General features: G+C 40.7%; 1 protein-coding gene across 9 annotated transcripts; it reads right to left on the bottom strand.

The window, feature by feature from the left end:
• Window positions 1-268: 268 nt before the first annotated feature.
• On the bottom strand, window positions 269-18569 carry LOC105382364 (ribosome-binding protein 1). Of its 9 annotated transcripts, none has more exons than XM_048630286.1 (22): window positions 18416-18569; window positions 17753-17962; window positions 15747-15908; window positions 15047-15220; window positions 13710-13872; window positions 13012-13218; window positions 12528-12667; window positions 11422-11534; window positions 10876-11008; window positions 10346-10426; window positions 9914-10069; window positions 9405-9510; window positions 9026-9153; window positions 8433-8564; window positions 6100-6240; window positions 5450-5554; window positions 4559-4828; window positions 3797-3913; window positions 3065-3124; window positions 2387-2482; window positions 2053-2115; window positions 269-1940 (listed from the first exon to the last, which is right to left on the bottom strand). In XM_048630286.1, exons 2-22 carry the CDS (start codon window positions 17951-17953, stop codon window positions 1920-1922), a joined length of 2769 nt encoding a protein of 922 aa, XP_048486243.1. In that variant the 5' UTR covers window positions 17954-17962; window positions 18416-18569; the 3' UTR covers window positions 269-1919. The 9 variants fall into 9 exon arrangements, with proteins under 9 accessions (XP_048486243.1, XP_048486244.1, XP_048486246.1 ...); XM_048630287.1 differs by having other exon boundaries at window positions 10876-11011; window positions 11425-11534; XM_048630289.1 differs by having other exon boundaries at window positions 10876-11011; window positions 11425-11534; window positions 17753-17978; window positions 18416-18557.
• Between the last annotated feature and the right edge of the window lie 82 nt (window positions 18570-18651).

The raw sequence follows: 18651 nt of genomic DNA, 5'->3' as shown, positions 1-18651 counted from the left end.
ATCATAGAGTCGAATTTTAAACATATAAATTAAGGTTTTGACAGCACTAAATTTAGAATTTCTGCCTTCAGAATCGACATCAATAGCTTGTTAGTAAAAAAGCTATGACCCTATTATGGCTGATATTATCCCTGAAATCAGAGTGATCAAGATGCACGCTCAAAGTCTGCCGGCCGGTGACCATCAGCCGATGCCCGTGGTAATTAGCTTCATACACCGTATAATTGCGCGTTGCATGCTAAATGTAAACTATGAATAACAAAAAATATTTTAATTATGAAATATTTTATTTGATGTCTTTATCCAATATATTATAATCATTAATTATCATACAATATTACTTACCTAATTTACAAATAATTCGATATTGAAGCTTACATACGGATATAATAGTCTCCAGAATTTCATAAGTAATTTGAATTAAAATCGAGTCAGACGGAAATACAATAAAAATTGTCAAGTAGCAACATTCGTACAACATCGCGCTCATTTACAACTGATGTGTAAATTGTTAGTTATTCATGCGATTGCTTTAAATTATATCTAATTCTAAAAATAATCATTATGTTTTCAATAAATATGTAATCATGGCAGTCCAATGCTATTAAAAAAACTGATTGAATCTGAAAACGGAGCTTTTCTTTGCAGTCTGAATTGTTGGGCTACATATGAAAATATCTGAATCCCAAGTCCATAAATAAACTTCAATTTAAATGATAACAATAGAAATTTATAAAAAAATATCAAAATCAATCAACTAAGTACCTAAAAGTTTACTATTGCAAAATCACATTGCATTTTATAATTGCTGGCTACTCACAATACACTGGAGCTCATACAATTATAAGTACACATAAATATATCCCGCTGGAACAATCAACATATCAAGCGTAATTAACGGATTCAAAATTAAAGAACCTAAATATAAAATATTAATAATGGCAAATTTAAATCTGTCAGTCACAAAATATCTTCACGAAAACGTTATTATTAATTTATTCAAGACTTACGAAAGTGAGCTGGGACACAAATTATCTAAAAATAAGCATTTTTACTTGCAAAGTCAATTAATTCATTAACTATGTACCGCTTATACAGTTATGATTATGATAAAACATTAAAATAAACTCATTTTTCATGATATTTTTATAGTGAAAATACCGAAATAGTTAGTTTTGTTTTATACAATAAAATCATAAAATAATTCATAGATCGATGATGGTATACATACTTAAAATGGATTTGTGTGATAATAAAAAAAAATAATGCGTATGCGTACTTACACATTCCTAAAATAGTGAAATAAGAATTAAGTCTATTGTAAACAATTAAAGTATACTTTGTAATTAATTAACAATTAATTCGAGGATGTTAACATTCATAGTCACTTAGACATCAGGCTGCCATTCATTTACGTAGGTACTGTAAATAATTAGGTTTAAGTAAACTGAACACTATAAGGTCCTGTCTCACGAAAGAATGCACTGTATCATGTATTACAAACACAATAATTTGTGTAAGTGCAATAAATATGTATTACCTAAATATATGCTAAATATTAACGTTGGCATTGACACGTGCGGACTTACGTGACACAGGATGTTCATAGATATTGGTTGCACTACCGTTACTTCGACAACAATTCAATTCTTTGCTACTTACTACATATTGCATTCCACCAATAGTCCAGATTCAACTATGAAGCTGTCAAAGACAAAATTTGTATGAACTTGCCAACGGTACAGTTTATTTAGAATTGTGTTACACAAGTCGGTCGCAGGCAATGGCAGCCCGTGAACTATCCCGTATATAATGTAGTTTGCACTGCTCTCTGCCGCGCGCTACCTCCGGGTGGCTAGCGGCCGCACACTGGAATGACGTTTCGCCACTTCTATAAACCCTCCTACCTTATTTAACTGTTATTTTTCTTCTAAGTCCACCTGTAAAAAACGTTCAATATTATTAGTACATCAAGTTATTATTATGTTAACTAAAAAAATAATTGTATAGTCGGTGGTAGGATATTGTATGAATTTATAAAATATTTATTACCTGTAAAGGTCCATTGCTTGAATTCAGTTTATGTTTGTCTGATAAACCTCCTAGTAGTCTCTCCTGCAAACAAAGAAGCATGAATCAGTTTGCAGTTCTTGCAGTTTTAACTTATACAACTACTTATACTTATAAGAGTGGGGTCGATATAGTTTTTTTTAAACAGTTTGATGCTATGAATTTAGAAAGATTCTGCTATCTCTTCTGGTAAATACAGCATTTTCAAAATGGAGAGAATTAAGCTTTATATATATTTGCATTTTCTGAAAAGGCGAGCAGTCATATAACTCTATGTCAAACAAACGTAGTTTTACAGTGCGATGTATGTCGTTACCTGTGTAAGCCTCTCTGCGTCTGCGAAGCTGTTGTTGTGGTTAGCGGCCTGCGCCTTCCGCAGCTCTGCCTCCAGAGAGTCGATTTTGTTCTGCAACTGGAGAACAAATTTTATGGTTACTATCGCAATCACAGTTGTTCAGCTAGTGAACGAAACCGAACTTCAAACAGCAGTAGCCAATCACAAGCGATCTTCAGAAACAGTAGCTTGTTTTTGTACACGCCGGTTGAAGTTTAGATTTGACTGTATATTTATTAGAAAGGGATAGGCAAGGACTAGAACATAAAATAACATATGTTTGTAATATACAATGTACATAGAGGAAACGAGCATAGATAAAAGGAACGACATATTACTATAAGAAAGACAAGATCGTAGAAATCCGTAGACATATACAAATAAATGGTCGAGCCTAATGAAAAATTAAGGAAAGTGTTCTTGTACCACATCACAGAGAAAAGAGCCAAGTTCCTTTAAGGTTGGTTTTCGTTGCAAAAGCATGGGAATACTCAATACGAATTGAAACCGGGCCGTTAGTAACACTTTTAGTCAGTGTTCTTAATGTAACGACCGGCCAATCATGTAATTATATTCACATGCTTTGCAACCGACGACACGGGGGTACGAAACAACAGCCACGGCCACAAGTAAGCGTCACGAGTCCGCTACATTCAGTACCTCGGCCACAATGGTCGGTAGCGTCTTCTCTATGCACGCGTATGCGAACTCCAGGGGGTCCTGTTTCACCATTAGTTAGGTTAATGTTAGTAGGAAAGTGCCAGTATTTATCATCAGCCTTAAAATTAGAAGAATATGTTTTGCAGGTTTTGTCAGGCACATGACAGTGAACTTCGTTACAGGCTAGGCAGCGGCGACTGCATTATGCTTCGCTGGATATGTTAGTCAATGAATGGGTGAAAAAATTGGAATAACAAAAGAATGTGTCGCCATTCATAAAATTATTAGATAGGTTAATTTCTGAGTGCATTTTATACTTACAGTGTATGCCGTTAGTACACCACTCGTAAAGACAACCATGGAAAAAAACGGTACATCACTCTCCACGCGATGTGGCAGAGCGAGACAGACAGCTGTTATTTGTCTACGAGCTACGTACGCAGATTCACTGTCTTGTAGTCTTTACACAATTTCGCACCTAATCCTCATGTAGACGAGAGAGAGAATTGTGCTACGCCACTCCACAGTCTCTCAGGCCGCGAGTATCAAACTTACGACGGGCGGGGCGTCGGGGGCTCCGCCGTATCCCGTATCGTACACAACGCTATGTTTTTAATGCATTTGATTACATAGCCGTCGCGCCGCTCCGCCGTCGCTCCGAGCGCCGCGAGTTTCGTACCCGCAGACTGATGACACATCTATTGTCTCCAGTTATGTAGACGAGGTAGTTACCTGCGCGACGGTGCGGCTGCGCACGTGGTCCAGCTCGCGCTGCTGCTCCGCCAGCTGCTGCGCCCAGCGCCGCTCCTCCGCCGTCACGTTGTGCTGCAGCCGGCTCAGCACGCCCTCCTGAGGATATGTTATTGATGTTGTATATGTGATTCGTATGACATCTTCATCAGTGCCCCTGTCGGTAATGTTTGAATTCGAAAGTAACAAAACGCATACGGATTCGGGTGAACCGCCAAGAAACATCATCTCGTGTATTTTTTCTTGATATGGACGCTAGGTGCTGCTATAGTGCGTTGTAAGCAAAAGAGGGTGACTCAGGCTCAGGTGATATGAATTAATGAGTCAATATATTTTGTAACTACGCATTATCGTTGGATTTCACTTAAGTATAAATACAATATAATCTAATCAGGTATGATAGTGCTGCAGCACTGGTAGGAATTCTGAGGATAAAAATGTCGAAATATTAGGGTTTCCCAGATGCTATCCGATATCTTGAAATAACCGTCAACTTCATTTAATCATTGTTGGATACAGATTTTGTTGTGATCCTATATATTTGATATCGGCACGTACACGTAGTATTGTTTGAAACACATGTATTTATGCTACATGACTTTTTATCAAATAATTTTTTATCTTCTTAGTACCTACCTCCGCACTCGAAAATTTAAAATATATTATGCAGGTATTAAATTTGCACTTGCGCTCCCAAATATCTTATCAGCATTACTTTCTGCACTGACGCAAACAAGCACTTACCGTGTCATCGATGATCGTCTTGTACTTGTCGACTAATCCCTGCAGGTGTTGATTCTGCGCGCGCATCTCCTCCAACTTCGCGTCGTCCTTCTGCGTGGAGACGGGCGATGACGTCACCTTCTTGGCTTCTAGCTCCTTCTTGAGCGAGGCGGCGAAGGCATCGAGCCACGCGCGCCCCGGCGCCGTGGAGGGCGCCACCGTCGGGCAAGCTGACTTCAAGATGGCCGCCACTTCCGAGTATTGAGCTTCTTGCGCTTTTGTTAGAGCATCCTGGTGGGGTTTCACACGTTTTTGATAAGTGTGTTAGGTAAATTTAGGTTGGAATGACACCGATAACGAGCAATGGAAGGTTACAACAACAAGCATTCAGGATCGAGGGTAATGTAACATAGAGGTTGCAATGCGAAGCCGGCCAAAGAATTTTTACATCCATACCTACCAAATTTTGATACATGTGCTGGAAATGGCTGCGTGATTACTTAGAGCATTGACGCTAACATAGGTCCTATAATTTAGTACCCAACGCGTAATAATTTTAGTTATATTCTGTAAATTTTAACATAACCGGATATTTTAAGCACTTCGCACCTTGTAAGTGAGGTCGCACGAATAGTTAAAGCCCCAAGGATTAAAGGAGTATGTACAACATTGACCGAGGAATGGGAGCCAATCACACCAGCGATTTATAAGTGAGGCCAACCGCGATCAAGTGATGTAATTTCGTGTGAAATTTAACGTAAAGAAAAAATTGGAATAAATGATGTAATAAACACTATGCATAAGTCATCTTCTATCATGAACGTTATGTGTGTAATTTTGCCCAATAAACGGTAGGGTGGCCTAACTTACAAATCGCTAATACTCTTGGATGCGGGGTAAAGGTGGACTTACACGCAGCGAGTCTTGGGCCGGCATCGCGCTAGCGGGTTTCGACTGAAGAGCTTTTTCGGCCGATTGTAACGCCTCCATTACTTTCCAGTTTTTAGTTCTCAACTCCTAAGTGGGAGTTAATAAGAAGCTCCAGTTAAATTTAGTGGTAAAAGAAAAGATTTAGATTTGATTATTAATAGCATCGTTTATTCGAATTTTATTCAAAGAATGTTTACTTTAGAATCTATGCATTTATCTGTGATAGTGATAAAACACATACACATAACAGACAAACGTTAAGTATTTTAACATATTTTTTGTGCGTTGAAACGACGTGGTGAATATTAATAAAAAAAACTTCTCTATTGCAATTTATTTGAACGAAAACTTCTGTCGTATGCATACATTACTGTCCAAAGTTTAATAATTGTTTCCGCTAGAGACGCCACTTTACAAAGCGTTAACTTTCTGTTTTATGACAACTATCAAACCAGCTCAGCTACATACCACCACCGACACATTAGCAATCAACAATCCATAAGCAGCTTCGCTCGCCTGTCAGATCCATACAAGTTCCATCCGATATGACAAGCGAGCAACGCTACTTAAGTATTGTCAATCGCTAATATTCGGTGGTGGTAACCCCCCTGTACTAAGCCTCATATACTCACATTGTTCTTATCCTGGTAGGCCTGCAGCTGCGCCCGCAGCGCCGCCGCCTGCTCGCGCTGCTCGCTACAACCTCGCTGCGCCGCCGTGAGCTCGGCGCGGAGGGACTCGATCACGCCCTCCACTTTGGCTAGCTCGGCCGCCTGCCGGGTAGAGAGTGGTAATGTTACATAAATTTGGTGTGAATGATTGATAACTCGCTGTATTGTAACAAATAAATAAAAGAGGAATGTTATTTATTGATTATCTCACTTTTCGTTTGTGGGTGTTTTTGGAGACATAATAGGGAATATGCAAGAGGTTCAAATAAAGGTCAAATATTATTTATAATAAACTTCGTTATTTCATAACTACGCCTCCATCAATATTTTTGATTATAATTTATTTTTGAGCAAGTTAATTAAGTTGAAAAGTACAAAAAAACTTCGGTAAATTCTAATTTCAGAGAAACGTCACCCATTTTCTTAGGGCGGATGTGACGTCAAAATTCTTTATATATCAATCTCAGAATAATAAGTTCTTTGCGTTTACGGCGGAAGTTAAATAAATGTCAAGTGTAAACAAAGAAATGTTAATGTCACCGAGTGTTTGTGACGCTCGTTGTGATCAGATACGATGGATCACATAAAAATTCTTCCAATAGATCCTAGCCTCCTATAACCTCTCCACTTCTTGTTTGATATGCTTGTTTGTTTGCAAAGTTTAGGACTTTTTATATTTTTTGTTGGTAGTGTATGGGCTGCCACTAGTTGTTCTTTTGTAATGAGGCATAAACAGCCATTCGCTAGTCAACGAGCCACTCAAATATGCTCCATATTGCAACACAATAAAATTAAATTTGTATTGTACCTAAGTATTATGACATGAACATGACACAAGTTGCTCTTTCTACTTTTAGGTTATAATGGCAGTCATTAGTATATTTCAAAAGTTGTTATTATTTTCTAAATTAAGTTATGGAAGAATTCTCGTAATCAGAAGAACTGGACACATTAAATTTATTACGCAGTATGAACGAGTAAACTGTGGCCAGCTGCGGAAAAGTTTTTATTATAAATAAAAGATAATATGTATGTTATACGTTATTATTTTTGTAGAATTAAATTCGGGGATAATCATGTAGCATGTGAAAGAAAACATCGTGAGGAAACCTCAATATTTAGATTAAGCACATTTAGATATGTGAGCCCACCAATCCGCAGTGGACCAGCGTGGTGGGAAATGGTCCAAGCTTAGGAAGGGGGTTTAGACCTTTGAGATATGCACAATGGTTCCATTCAAGAGAGCCAGGTGCAGGTTCTTACACCCCCACAGATATTAGAATAGAATGACCCACTAACCCTAGCCTCTCTTACTGAGAACCAAAGTTACAGTAAGTACTTACATACAATACAAATATTACTTTATATTCATATTGCCATAATAGCGTAATATTGTGTACAAAGGTCCTCTGGTTTGCGCGCTCCCATTTCAAAAGAGCTACTAGTAGCTATTTACGAGCTCCCATTACAAAACAGCCACTGGTCACACTTTATTACCATTACAAAACAGCCACTGATCACACTTTATACACTTCCTTTTTCGTTTGTTACCATGACAAAATTGGTTTGTTGAAAATACAAAAGTACTCTGTGATTACTTGATTAGGTAAAAAATCTATGCCGACTAACGGGACTCATTATTCTGAGCCGTGAAATTAAAAGATTATGACGTCACACCAGCCCGCCATCCTGACGGGAATTTCAAAGTGGTCGTGATGGTTGTAATTTTTTAACTTTCTTTTAAATACCTTAAATTACTTATTTTGGCGTTGAATTTTTTTTTACTATAATAAAGTGATTTAAAAATATCCAATAAAAGTATTTAAAAAAATTATGCATATTCCCTATTCATTTAGGCCGGTTTTATTGGGCGTTTAACAAAGTTATAGGTACTATGTTCTTTTCAATGATTGTAAGTAATCTGTCGGTATTTGCAAGTAGGACTTAATTTAGAATGAAAAGACTCAAAGTTAAAATTATATTAATCATAAAAATGTTTTTTTTATTTTTTTAAAAGAAAGTTGGTAGCAGCCTGTGCGGACAAAATATATAACAAGGAGGAAGTGAAAAGCTTGTAGGTATACACTGTTAATAAAAATAACATTTAATGTAAAGCAGACATGAGTTGTAGAGGGCTGATTTCCTCCTACGCTGACTTTACTAGCGCACCATAAACACAAAAATCTACAGGACACTTTTTGTTTGACATACATTTTCATACATGGCGCTGTATTAACGCCCACTACCCAGCGTAACAGAAAACCATCCCTTAACTTACACCGCGTTGTACATACCTTGTGCTGATCAGTCAGGTTAGACGGCGGCAGTCCGTTCTGCGCAGGCGCAGCCTTCATTTGTTTCAGCTCGGCGATCTCTGCCTCTCGCGCCGCGGCCGCCTCGCGTAGGGCTGCCACCTCCAGGGAGAGCTGGCGTGGTGATAATGTGTTACTACTGTATGGGGGTGCTTTGTGCAGGTAAAGGTGTCTAAATGTAGCGCGGCATAGCAACGTACGTACACTCACGCAATGAAAAAGTTGATGTGACATAGCACATGGTAGGTGGAACTTTATTATTGCTTGAGAGGGTAAATGTCCGCATTGGTTACTCTGAATGCGCTTTTATCAGCGCCATACTAAACTCGTGGCAGCCGCGCTATGTTTGGGCGCAACTTTAACACAATACACGCGCAAAGCGATTGCATATCTCGAAAAGCAGAATTCGAATCTAGAAAAATGTACTAGCATGGTAGTGCAGTGATTTATGCATTTTCTATCGCTTTGCAAATTCATTTGTACAACGGGAACAACAAATCTTGGCGATATGTGAAAAGCTTAGATCTCATAAACGACACGAAAAATAGATTTTTCAATGTAAAAAAATAACTCACTTGTTGCTTCTGTTTGTCGTTTTCCTCCTTGAGTTTTTCGGCTTCAGTCTTGAGTTTCTCGGCGTTGCTCTCGGCAGTCTGGGCGCGGGTCGTCAGCCGTTGTACTTCAGCTTGCAACTCAGAAACCCCTGAGGACATATTTTATGTTTCATTCTTCTACTCCAATTACGTTTATAATAACAATCTCATGATGGAAAATTTATGGACTCTGAAAATTTTGCTTATAGACCGCTATCGACAAATGCATTAGCAGTCTGTGAATTTTGTAAACATACGGGTTTTGCCAATGTAGACAGTTTCTTCTGGATGTTTCCATTGGAGGGAGAGGAGGATTATTCAATCACGTGGCTAGCCTCCTGCAACACCCTGTATAACATACCGTGGAGCGTCTCCTGCAGCGCCCGCAGCTCCTGCTGCGCCGCCGCCTCGCCGTGCAGCGCGCTCTGTCGCGCCACGTCCAGCTCCGCACACACGCGGTTGGCCTCCTGTAATGTACAGGGTAACATGGTTAGTTTTATTGGTGTCCACAAAAGCTGAACCAAAATATGTAAAATATCAATGAAACTTGCTATGAAACCTCAATTTATTGAAATTGTAGCCATCATAAATATCCAAACTCGATCCAATACGATTTGCATCGTAAACTATCACCCCTTAACACTCGATTGTTCAATTCCATGCTTCCAGCCCACCCCATACCTCCCGATTGGCCAACCTCAATCTCCCCGTCCTCCCATTGGCTCACCTGCAGCTGCTGCGCGGTATCAGCGGCTAGTTGCTGCGCGCCCAGCACGGCGTCGCGCGCGGCCGCCGCCTCAAATACGACCGCACAAACAACAACAGTTCTTATTGGCCAACCCTAACCTCCCCGCTCTCCCATTGGCTCACCTGCAGCTGCTGCGCGGTGTCGGCGGCCAGCTGCTGCGCGCCCAGCATGGCGTCGCGCGCGGCCGCCGCCTCGCAGCGCGCCTGGCCTGCTTCTAGGGCTCGCGCGTTCAGCTCCGCTTGTAGCGCGTTCAGTTGTGCTACGAGGGCTGTTTCGGACTGCGGGATATGAAGAGTATAGGTTAGTGTATATTGCTACGTGAACACATTTACAGTAGGGCTATAATAAAAAAAATGTAAATGGTCTAAAGCCCACTGGCTGGATAGACGACCTGAGATAAATTTTAATAGATTGTATACCTAATGATTCAACGAGGACGTAGCCTGTTGTAGTTGAGACGAATAACGATGTAACTTTATAAAACAGTAAGTAGAATGATGATATACCTAATGATTAAATGAGGATGAGTAAAATACGTCATGTTTGATTGTTACCTCGGACAATCGCTGGATGTGCATCTCCATTTGGACTCGCTGCGCCTGCGCCTCCGCTTCAGCGTTCAACTTGGCTTGTAACTGTAACAATAAATAGTTTGCGTCAGTATCGCTAGCTGTTTATATTATCAGGCATGGAAATTAGTAGGTATTTTCTATAGTGTTTATACATGTTTTTTTTGCCTACATCTTTTACAAAAAAAACTGATGCTTCAAGAGAACGCTCCGCAATAGAACGTTTTTATAGCTTTATTAGTTTATTAAATCGGTTCCTTTCCCCCAAAGTGAGGGCAAAGGCAAGTCAATGTAATCCTCATTGACAAAAAAAAATTACCGACTATGCGTAGTTAAAGGCAGAGTCAGTGTAATCCTCATTGCGACCGCAGGACCAATAACCCTTAACCGAGTATCCATTTTATACTGACCAGCATCTTGTCCTGGTGCTTCTCATCAGCCAGGCGCTGCAGCCGCTCGCGAATATAAACCTCATTGACAACAACTATTGAACCGACTATACAGGGTGTACTGACCAGCATCTTGTCCTGGTGCTTCTCGTCGGCCAGCCGCTGCAGCCGCGCCTGCGAGGCCGCCAGCTCGGCCGCCGCCTCCTCCGCCGCGCGCGCCGCCGCCGTCGCGCGGGAACGCTCCGCGTTTAGGGATGTTCTGTGGGGTACGGGGTGGGGTTAGTTAATTAGGAGCTATTTAATGTTGAGCTCAATAAAGATGTATTCGGTAAGTGATTCATGCTAAATAAATAGTCATTATTCATCGTTCCGAAACGGATTGATAGTGAATTCAAAGATCAAGAAAGCCAATAAGTCTGGCCTCCCAGTGGTGGATCCTTGTGGTTACACAAAACCACTACCATGATTACCCGGTCGAGAGTGTTGAAAAGACATTGCATGTTTATGGTTTCTACTTAAGAACCCATCATCGTTTCCCACATGGCCTACCCACTACCACTTTAGCTTACAGATATGTCTGTACGAAGTATACTATCAGGACTATTATCGGTTGGTTGTGACGTATATTTGTCTAGCTACGCTTCAACCTATATCAGAACTGTTGCTGTGTACCGTAGCTCCTTGAGCTTGGCGTGCAGCGCCTGCGAGGCGTCCTGCTCGTCCGCCAGCGCCTTCTCCTTGTCCGCCAGCTGCTTCTTCAGCTTCTGCATCGGGTCGTTGGGGCCCTGAGGAGGTGGAAGGTTAATTATTGTATTCATGTTACAGGGTAACATAATATAACTTTCGTCTAGTCCAACTAACTCCTAGGCGCCATTTACCGTTAAACAATGGCAAAAGACATCATAATAATATGAAGTAAATAATCAAGGCAATATGTGATGTAGTGGGCTGTAAAGAGCGGTGGAATTGAAATTATCTGGTGGTGAAGAGGAACTTATCGTAAAGTTAGGTTAGGCTCCTCACTTCAATCTAGTTTTGTTGTTGGAACTTGGAAGTATCTTCTATTTATCCAGTGTTTATTAGTAATGTGCCGTGTAGTGTACAACTGTACATACCTCGGTCCAGTCGGCGTGCTGCAGCGCGTCGTGCTGCTTGTTGAGCAGCGTGTCGGTCAGCAGCTGCGCCTCGCTGCGTGTAGTGTACATACATACCTCGCTGAGTGTAGTGTACATACCTCGCTGCGTGTAGTGTACATACCTCGCTGCGTGTAGTGTACATACCTCGCTGCGTGTAGTGTACATACCTCGCTGCGTGTAGTGTACATACCTCGCTGCGTGTAGTGTACATACCTCGCTGCGTGTAGTGTACATACCTCGCTGCGTGTAGTGTACATACCTCGCTGCGTGTAGTGTACATACCTCCGCTGCGTGTAGTGTACATATCTCGCTGCGTGTAGTCTACATACCTCGCTGCGTGTAGTGTACATACCTCGCTGCGTGTAGTGTACATACCTCGCTGCGTGTAGTGTACATACCTCGCTGCGTGTAGTGTACATACCTCGCTGCGTGTAGTGTACATACCTCGCTGCGTGACTACACGCAGTACACTAGTACATACCTCGCTGCGTGTAGTGTACATACCTCGCTGCGTGTAGTGTACATACCTCGCTGCGTGTAGTGTACATACCTCGCTGCGTGTAGTGTACATACCTCGCTGCGTGTAGTGTACATACCTCGCTGCGTGTAGTGTACATACCTCGCTGCGTGTAGTGTACATACCTCGGTCCAGTCGGCGTGCTGCAGCGCGTCGTGCTGCTTGTTGAGCAGCGTGTCGGTCAGCAGCTGCGTCTCGCTGCGGGACAGCGCCGCCTCGCTGATGAGCCGCACCAGCGACTCCACGTTCACGGCCGCGTCTCCACCTGGTCAATAACGCACTTTTAGATGGATATAAATTGCATAGACAGGCACTTCTACTCATGTAATCATGGTGAACTCTCTTGTCGCTAGAGTTATGTTAACCGGAATGTTATAAGAAGTTTCCCATTTTCATTTTTTCAGCTCATAAAAGAGACAAAAACAAATATCGGTGGTTCAAACAAAAATCGAAACCGCGGCCCCGGGATCCACTGCAACTTTAAGTTAACCAAACCATCAGTCACTAATAACTACCTGTTCCCCTCAGCTCAGGGTAGAGCTGTAATAGCAAAGAGGCGAACAGCAAAAAAGTTCTATTAAAAAATAAATAAAGTCACTAATTACTCACTCAACAGCGTCATAACATTGGGCTCCTTGTTCTTGTTCTTCTTGGCCTTGGGCGGCGGGGTGGCGGCGGGCGCGGGGGGCAGGGCCTGCTTCAGCAGCTTGTCCGTGGTGAGCTCGCTGGGCGGCGCCACCGTCAAGGGCGGCACGATCTCCTCGCGAGCCACTTCTATGGCTTCTTCGATCGGTGACTTCTTTTCTGGCTTCTTGGCTGTGGGAGTAAATTTACGTCAGATACGAGTACACATAGTTCATAACTGTAGGACTTGGCGGCACTACAGATCATTGTAAATAGTTTTAGAATCTATCGGTATATCATATGCGGTACTGGAGTTCACGATTGGAAGTGGAAGACATAAAGTAAAGAACTCAGGGCAATGTCAATGTTATTGCAATTACTCTGTAGATTACATCACAATTTTTATGAGTTTAGTGTAGGAGGATGTGTACTGAGATAAGGGCATAATATCATTTACAAACTTTTATTTGAATCACAGGCTGGAAATAGATCTTTATTATTACTTTATATGACAAGTAATAAAAACATGTGACAGGTATCTGGTAGCCGATGACTTATGAGGTTTGAGGTCCAACCGTGGACTACGGGCTGATGATGAAGTCAACAGAGAATTTGGGAATTCTTTGACTATATTCCACATGTGGCTGTTGGATAAAGCTATAAAGTACAATAACAACACTAACCCTTCCGTTGTTCCTTGGGCTGGTCCCCGCTGTTGCGTCGCTCGCGCTCGGGCTCGGCCTTGGGCAGCGCCTCCACGACCCTCGCGCCGGTCTTCGCCTTCACCGCCTTCTCTTTCTTAGCTTCTTTTTTCTCAATCACTACTTCTTCCTTTTTCTCGGCGGCCTGTATTGTGAGTATCAGGTTTAGTTTTTGATGCAAGGAGGTTGTGCGTTTTTTTTGTTTAGTTGGTACAGTTATTGATTTTGTAGGTATACTGGTTATGCTTATTAAGTATACGGTATACTAGGATTTTATGGATGTGTATTATGTAATGTTCAGTTAATTGTTAGGGAAATCTTGTCGTGAATTGAATACTCAATTATGCTGTATTAAAATAACATGTACCTAATACTTATCAGGACATAATATAAAACACATAACATGCACGTCGCATACTTCATGCTCATGCTTTCATTCACAATAAGCAATAAAACATTAGGTACGTGACAAGCACAAGACCGCAAGTCGTAAAGTATAATAAATATTTCCATTAGAAATAAATCGACGCCACGTTTTATATCGACATTAATTAGAAAGAGAAATCTACTGAAACACACAAAAACTACAATATATAGATAACACACAGCTAGAACACACACACTGACTACCCACTACTGAAGCCACCAACAAGTTACAAAACTACTGCCAACACCAATATCTACACTACACGGGACACTAAGGGGTATAGAGGAAAGGATATTTGGTTTGCCAAATCTGACAAAACACTGGTCTTACAGACCAATATTTTCTGGAATGTCCCTGTGCATTGCCAGATTTAGTTAACCAAAACCACATTTCATTCAAGAGAAAGACACTTCAGTTGTACTTCGTAATGTTTACTCATTAGACGCTGCATAAGATAAATATTTCAGCGCATGTTGTTGATGTTTACCAAATAAGACACGACAAATACCTAGAGAGCAATAACATTACGATACCGCACTGAAAAAACGTTCTCATTGAATTAACGCTGGTCCAGATGAGGATATGTACCGTCGTCTCTAGCGAATTACACAATACAATAGGTACTAATAAATCCCATAATATTTTCCAACAGAGATGTGCAATGCCGCGTTACTATGGATGCGTTGGTTATCCACCAATCATATAAGTATATTATTATGTATTGGTCTACATAGAATAAATTTACTGGTGGGAAAGGATTTCACAATATCGCAGCATAGCATATCTCTGGTGGAAAGGCACCCTACAGGTGTAATTAGCTAGCCGCGATAGCCACATCTAAACCAGCTCTAGGACCAGGGAAGGGAAGGGAGGGGACGGGAGGGGGACTCACTTTGTCGCCGACGAGCGAGGATTGCAACAGTTCGAAATCGTCCTTGGGATGGATCTCCTCAAAGTGGTTGGAGGCGGCGGGCGTGGGCGGCGCGCTGGGATCGCTCACGCAGCTCGGATCCTCTTTGTTTAACAGTATCGGCTTTACCTTAGGATCCTTGCCGCGCTTGCGTATCTGCAGACAGGCGCATACTGTACTACCACCTTTAGCTACGTCGAGAAACCACGCTACGGATATCGGGTGATGATATGATGATAAGTCACATTTGCTGTGCATCAGCCTGTGTTTTTTAAGCCGTGTTTGACCAGTTCCCATTGTGCATAAACATTAAAGTATGATATGCATGATGATAACTTATTTAAACGACTTAAATAAATGAATAGCATGAAAGATATGGCTTAGTAGGTTGATACAGCGAAACAGTGATAAAGTTGCATAACAACGATTCAGATAATGTGACGTGACGAAATTAAGCATTACAATGTTAACATACCATTTATATATCCACGAGGCAAATAACAAGTGAATGATGAATGAAGGACATACAGAACAGCACCGTGACCCATTGATTGTGAAGATGGCGAGAAATGTCTTACTATAATTATTCATACATCCAAATCCACCACCTTTAAATAATGTTACGGCAAAAGCTCTTAAATCTACAGAACATAATGGGGTCAGTTATAAATAGCATATGTACCTTGACATTGGGCACATTGTCTCTTGGCACGTCGACGACGACAGGTGCGGTGAACTCGACGTGGGGCCGCGCCGGGGCCTCCTCGTCCGCGCCGCTCTCCGCCGGCGCCTCGCTCTCGTGGTCGCTGCCGGCTGTCGACTCCTTCTTCTCTTTCTTAGCCAACTGTAATAATGTGAAGTTTTATAGTGGGATGTATGTGCATTGGCTTTTGATTGGGTTACTATTACTACTGGTATACTGGCAGAGTGACTCAGTCACACAATACATTTTAAATATCCTGTAGATATAGCTGATCCACTAATGGCAGATCTGGTGATGTAGACTAAGGGCCAGTTTTTTGATCCCTAGTTAACTCAACCATTGGTCATAAATGGCAACCATTAGTTAAAAACCAACAAAATTCGTATGCAGCTGTCATGCTTGACACGTGACTTGACTAATGGTTAAAGTTAACCACGGATCAAAAAACTGGCCCTAAGTATACTAACAAATGAAATTTATGTGTAATACATAAGTTTTTGGTAACTATTTAACCCATATTGAATTAGAACAATGTATGATCAATGAAAATTCTAATAATTCAACACGCTATTGGGAAGTACCTACTGAAAACATAAAAACTATATCAAATAGTCTGTCGTATTCTACTAGACAATACAACAAGCTGTTTAAATTCATGTTGTAATGTCTGACGCACATAAATTACCGAAAGTGTAATATTGAACAAGATAATAGTAGTATAATTGCAATGCACACATAGTTGAGGAGACAGAGTGTTTAAACAGATGCGAAATTACACGCCACTGATGTCATAGTTTTACTATTATTAACTAAGTACCTACCTAGAAACATTGAAAAAATATCCTATTAAATCTTATTATCAACCTTTTTTTAAGATAGACATATTTAAATATTGTGAATGAAATCTACTGTTTTATAGCAACTGGATGAGGAGAAGCTTCACATCATTATCATTCCTGCATGCTATAGGCAACTTTTTATACTATAATTCCAATAGGAAACCCTTATTGACTACTAAAAATTAAGTTAGTTCTGTATAGTTCTCTACATTTATGCATGCAAAATTGGCTAGCAATAGTAAAAAAGCCTATGTGTATACAATAAGGGTGGCCTTGGCTCGGACTTTGAAGTAGTGTGGGGGTGCGCTTGGCTTAAGTTGATTGCGCCTCAATAAATATTAGTAGACCCCAACATACAATGTATTTCATAATTCCAAGGAACATTACTACTGCAATCTGCACCCAAACACAAACATTGGCCAAGTTTCAACACACACTATTAGTATGTGGATAAGTTTAATTGTAACTGCATGTTCAACAAAGTAGATGAAAAATAAATAAAATTGTGTTTATATAACACTGCCACATACACTGTTACATTATTTAATTCAAGATGTGTGCAATACATACATTCTTTACTATTATGATTGACAGGCATAATCAGAAAAGATACAAAGTAAGAATGTATCTGTTATCATATCATAGCTAAATCCACTTCAACTTGCGTAGATAAACAGTCATAGATCACAGTTGGAATTTGCCACAAATCCATAGTTATGTTATCTTAACAAAACTCTGCCTATTTGGATTATGGATATCTTATGAGCCATCACAACCACATGAAACTTCCACTTAGCCTTTTATGCCTTGCATTGTAAATATGTTAATAATTGTACCTGATAATTATTACAACAAATATCAAAGATGATCCTCTAAATCTCATCTAGGTTTCCCCAGCATCTTCTAATTTCCCTTTTACCACAACAACCCACAGCTGTCTGGAAAAGTTCTGTCTTAGATTTATCATGTGCAAACACCAGACATAAGTAAATATAATTATAAACAAAGATTCTTCCACTTTTAAAAAATAATTTCACTTAATGTAAGCTCTGCTGTTTAAACCTATGGCTCTTCACTTTGACCTATGACTGTGCTCAGGGATGAACCTCATAAATTTCTTATACTAGATTAGTCATAACTCCTCACCTTCTTGTTAGCCTTCTTCACATTCTTCTTGGGCTTGTTCTTGCTCTCTGCCAGCGCGAGCAGCTCGCTGGCGGCGCGGCGCTGCTGCGCCACCGCCTCCTCGTAGCTCGTGCCGCTGGCGGAGAACAGCCCCACCAGCAGCAGCACGGCCGCGCCCGCCACGACCACGCCGCCCAGCACCAGCAACGCTTGCAGCTCCATCGCTGCACCCTGCAATCAGCCGCCGCTTTTTAATTTTACGCGACAGCACAAAGACGCGCTTTAACGGCAGTTTTAGACGAACTTACGGTATAATTAAGGTGTCTAGAATGTGGAGTTAGTGATGGTTACAAAGGTTTATTGGTAGAGTTCGTGGGCAAAGAGCCGGTATGCGGAAATTTGCATTTGTTGAAGAGGACCAGCCACCACAAAATGAAGGTGAGCTGACACGTAAGCAGTGACACATGTCAAAGGTTATTGACAGTGGATTCTTCTTCAGGAAAAGCGAGGATGAGAAGAGTTTGCATTGCTTTCTGATGAAAAAGTATTGTGAAGAAATGTTAAATGATTCAAATAAGAAGCGATGTTCTTCCACATTCCTGAAACGAAGTGTACCCGTAGGCAACTTCTATAAACTGCTGCTAATGCTAATAAAACTGTATTTACATTTTAAGTATCTCTTACCTGTACTTAATATGATGGTATGAATATTTTAAATAGGTTTTTCCTTTGTTCAACTCACTACGACATGTAAATTACAAAAAAAAACACTTCACGTTCACTTTACAACACCGCGGCCGCATCAATAGGTGACCAAAGACAATTTTCTGATTATTTGTTTTTTTTGTGCATTCTGTCTACGTCTCAGAATAAAGATTTGTAGACTGGCCGTTCCATTTTATTTACTTAATACCAACTGT

Source organism: Plutella xylostella, chromosome 25, assembly GCF_932276165.1.
Source record: "Plutella xylostella chromosome 25, ilPluXylo3.1, whole genome shotgun sequence".
In the NCBI taxonomy this organism is placed as follows: Eukaryota; Metazoa; Arthropoda; class Insecta; order Lepidoptera; family Plutellidae; genus Plutella; species Plutella xylostella.
The sequence above is the reverse complement of the archived record's forward strand: the minus strand, read 5'-3'. Positions and strand labels throughout refer to the sequence as shown.

What these genes read in the sequence shown, in the direction of transcription:
- LOC105382364 (XM_048630286.1), bottom strand. Translation starts at nt 17,953, where the DNA reads ATGGAGCTGCAAGCGTTGCTGGTGCTGGGCGGCGTGGTCGTGGCGGGC. An exon ending in ACAATGTGCCCAATGTCAAG is followed by an intron (nt 15,221 to 15,746) that starts GTACATATGCTA and finishes GCCTGTCTGCAG; the next exon opens with ATACGCAAGCGCGGCAAGGA. An exon ending in AGACGATCATCGATGACACG is followed by an intron (nt 3,914 to 4,558) that starts GTAAGTGCTTGT and finishes ACATATCCTCAG; the next exon opens with GAGGGCGTGCTGAGCCGGCT.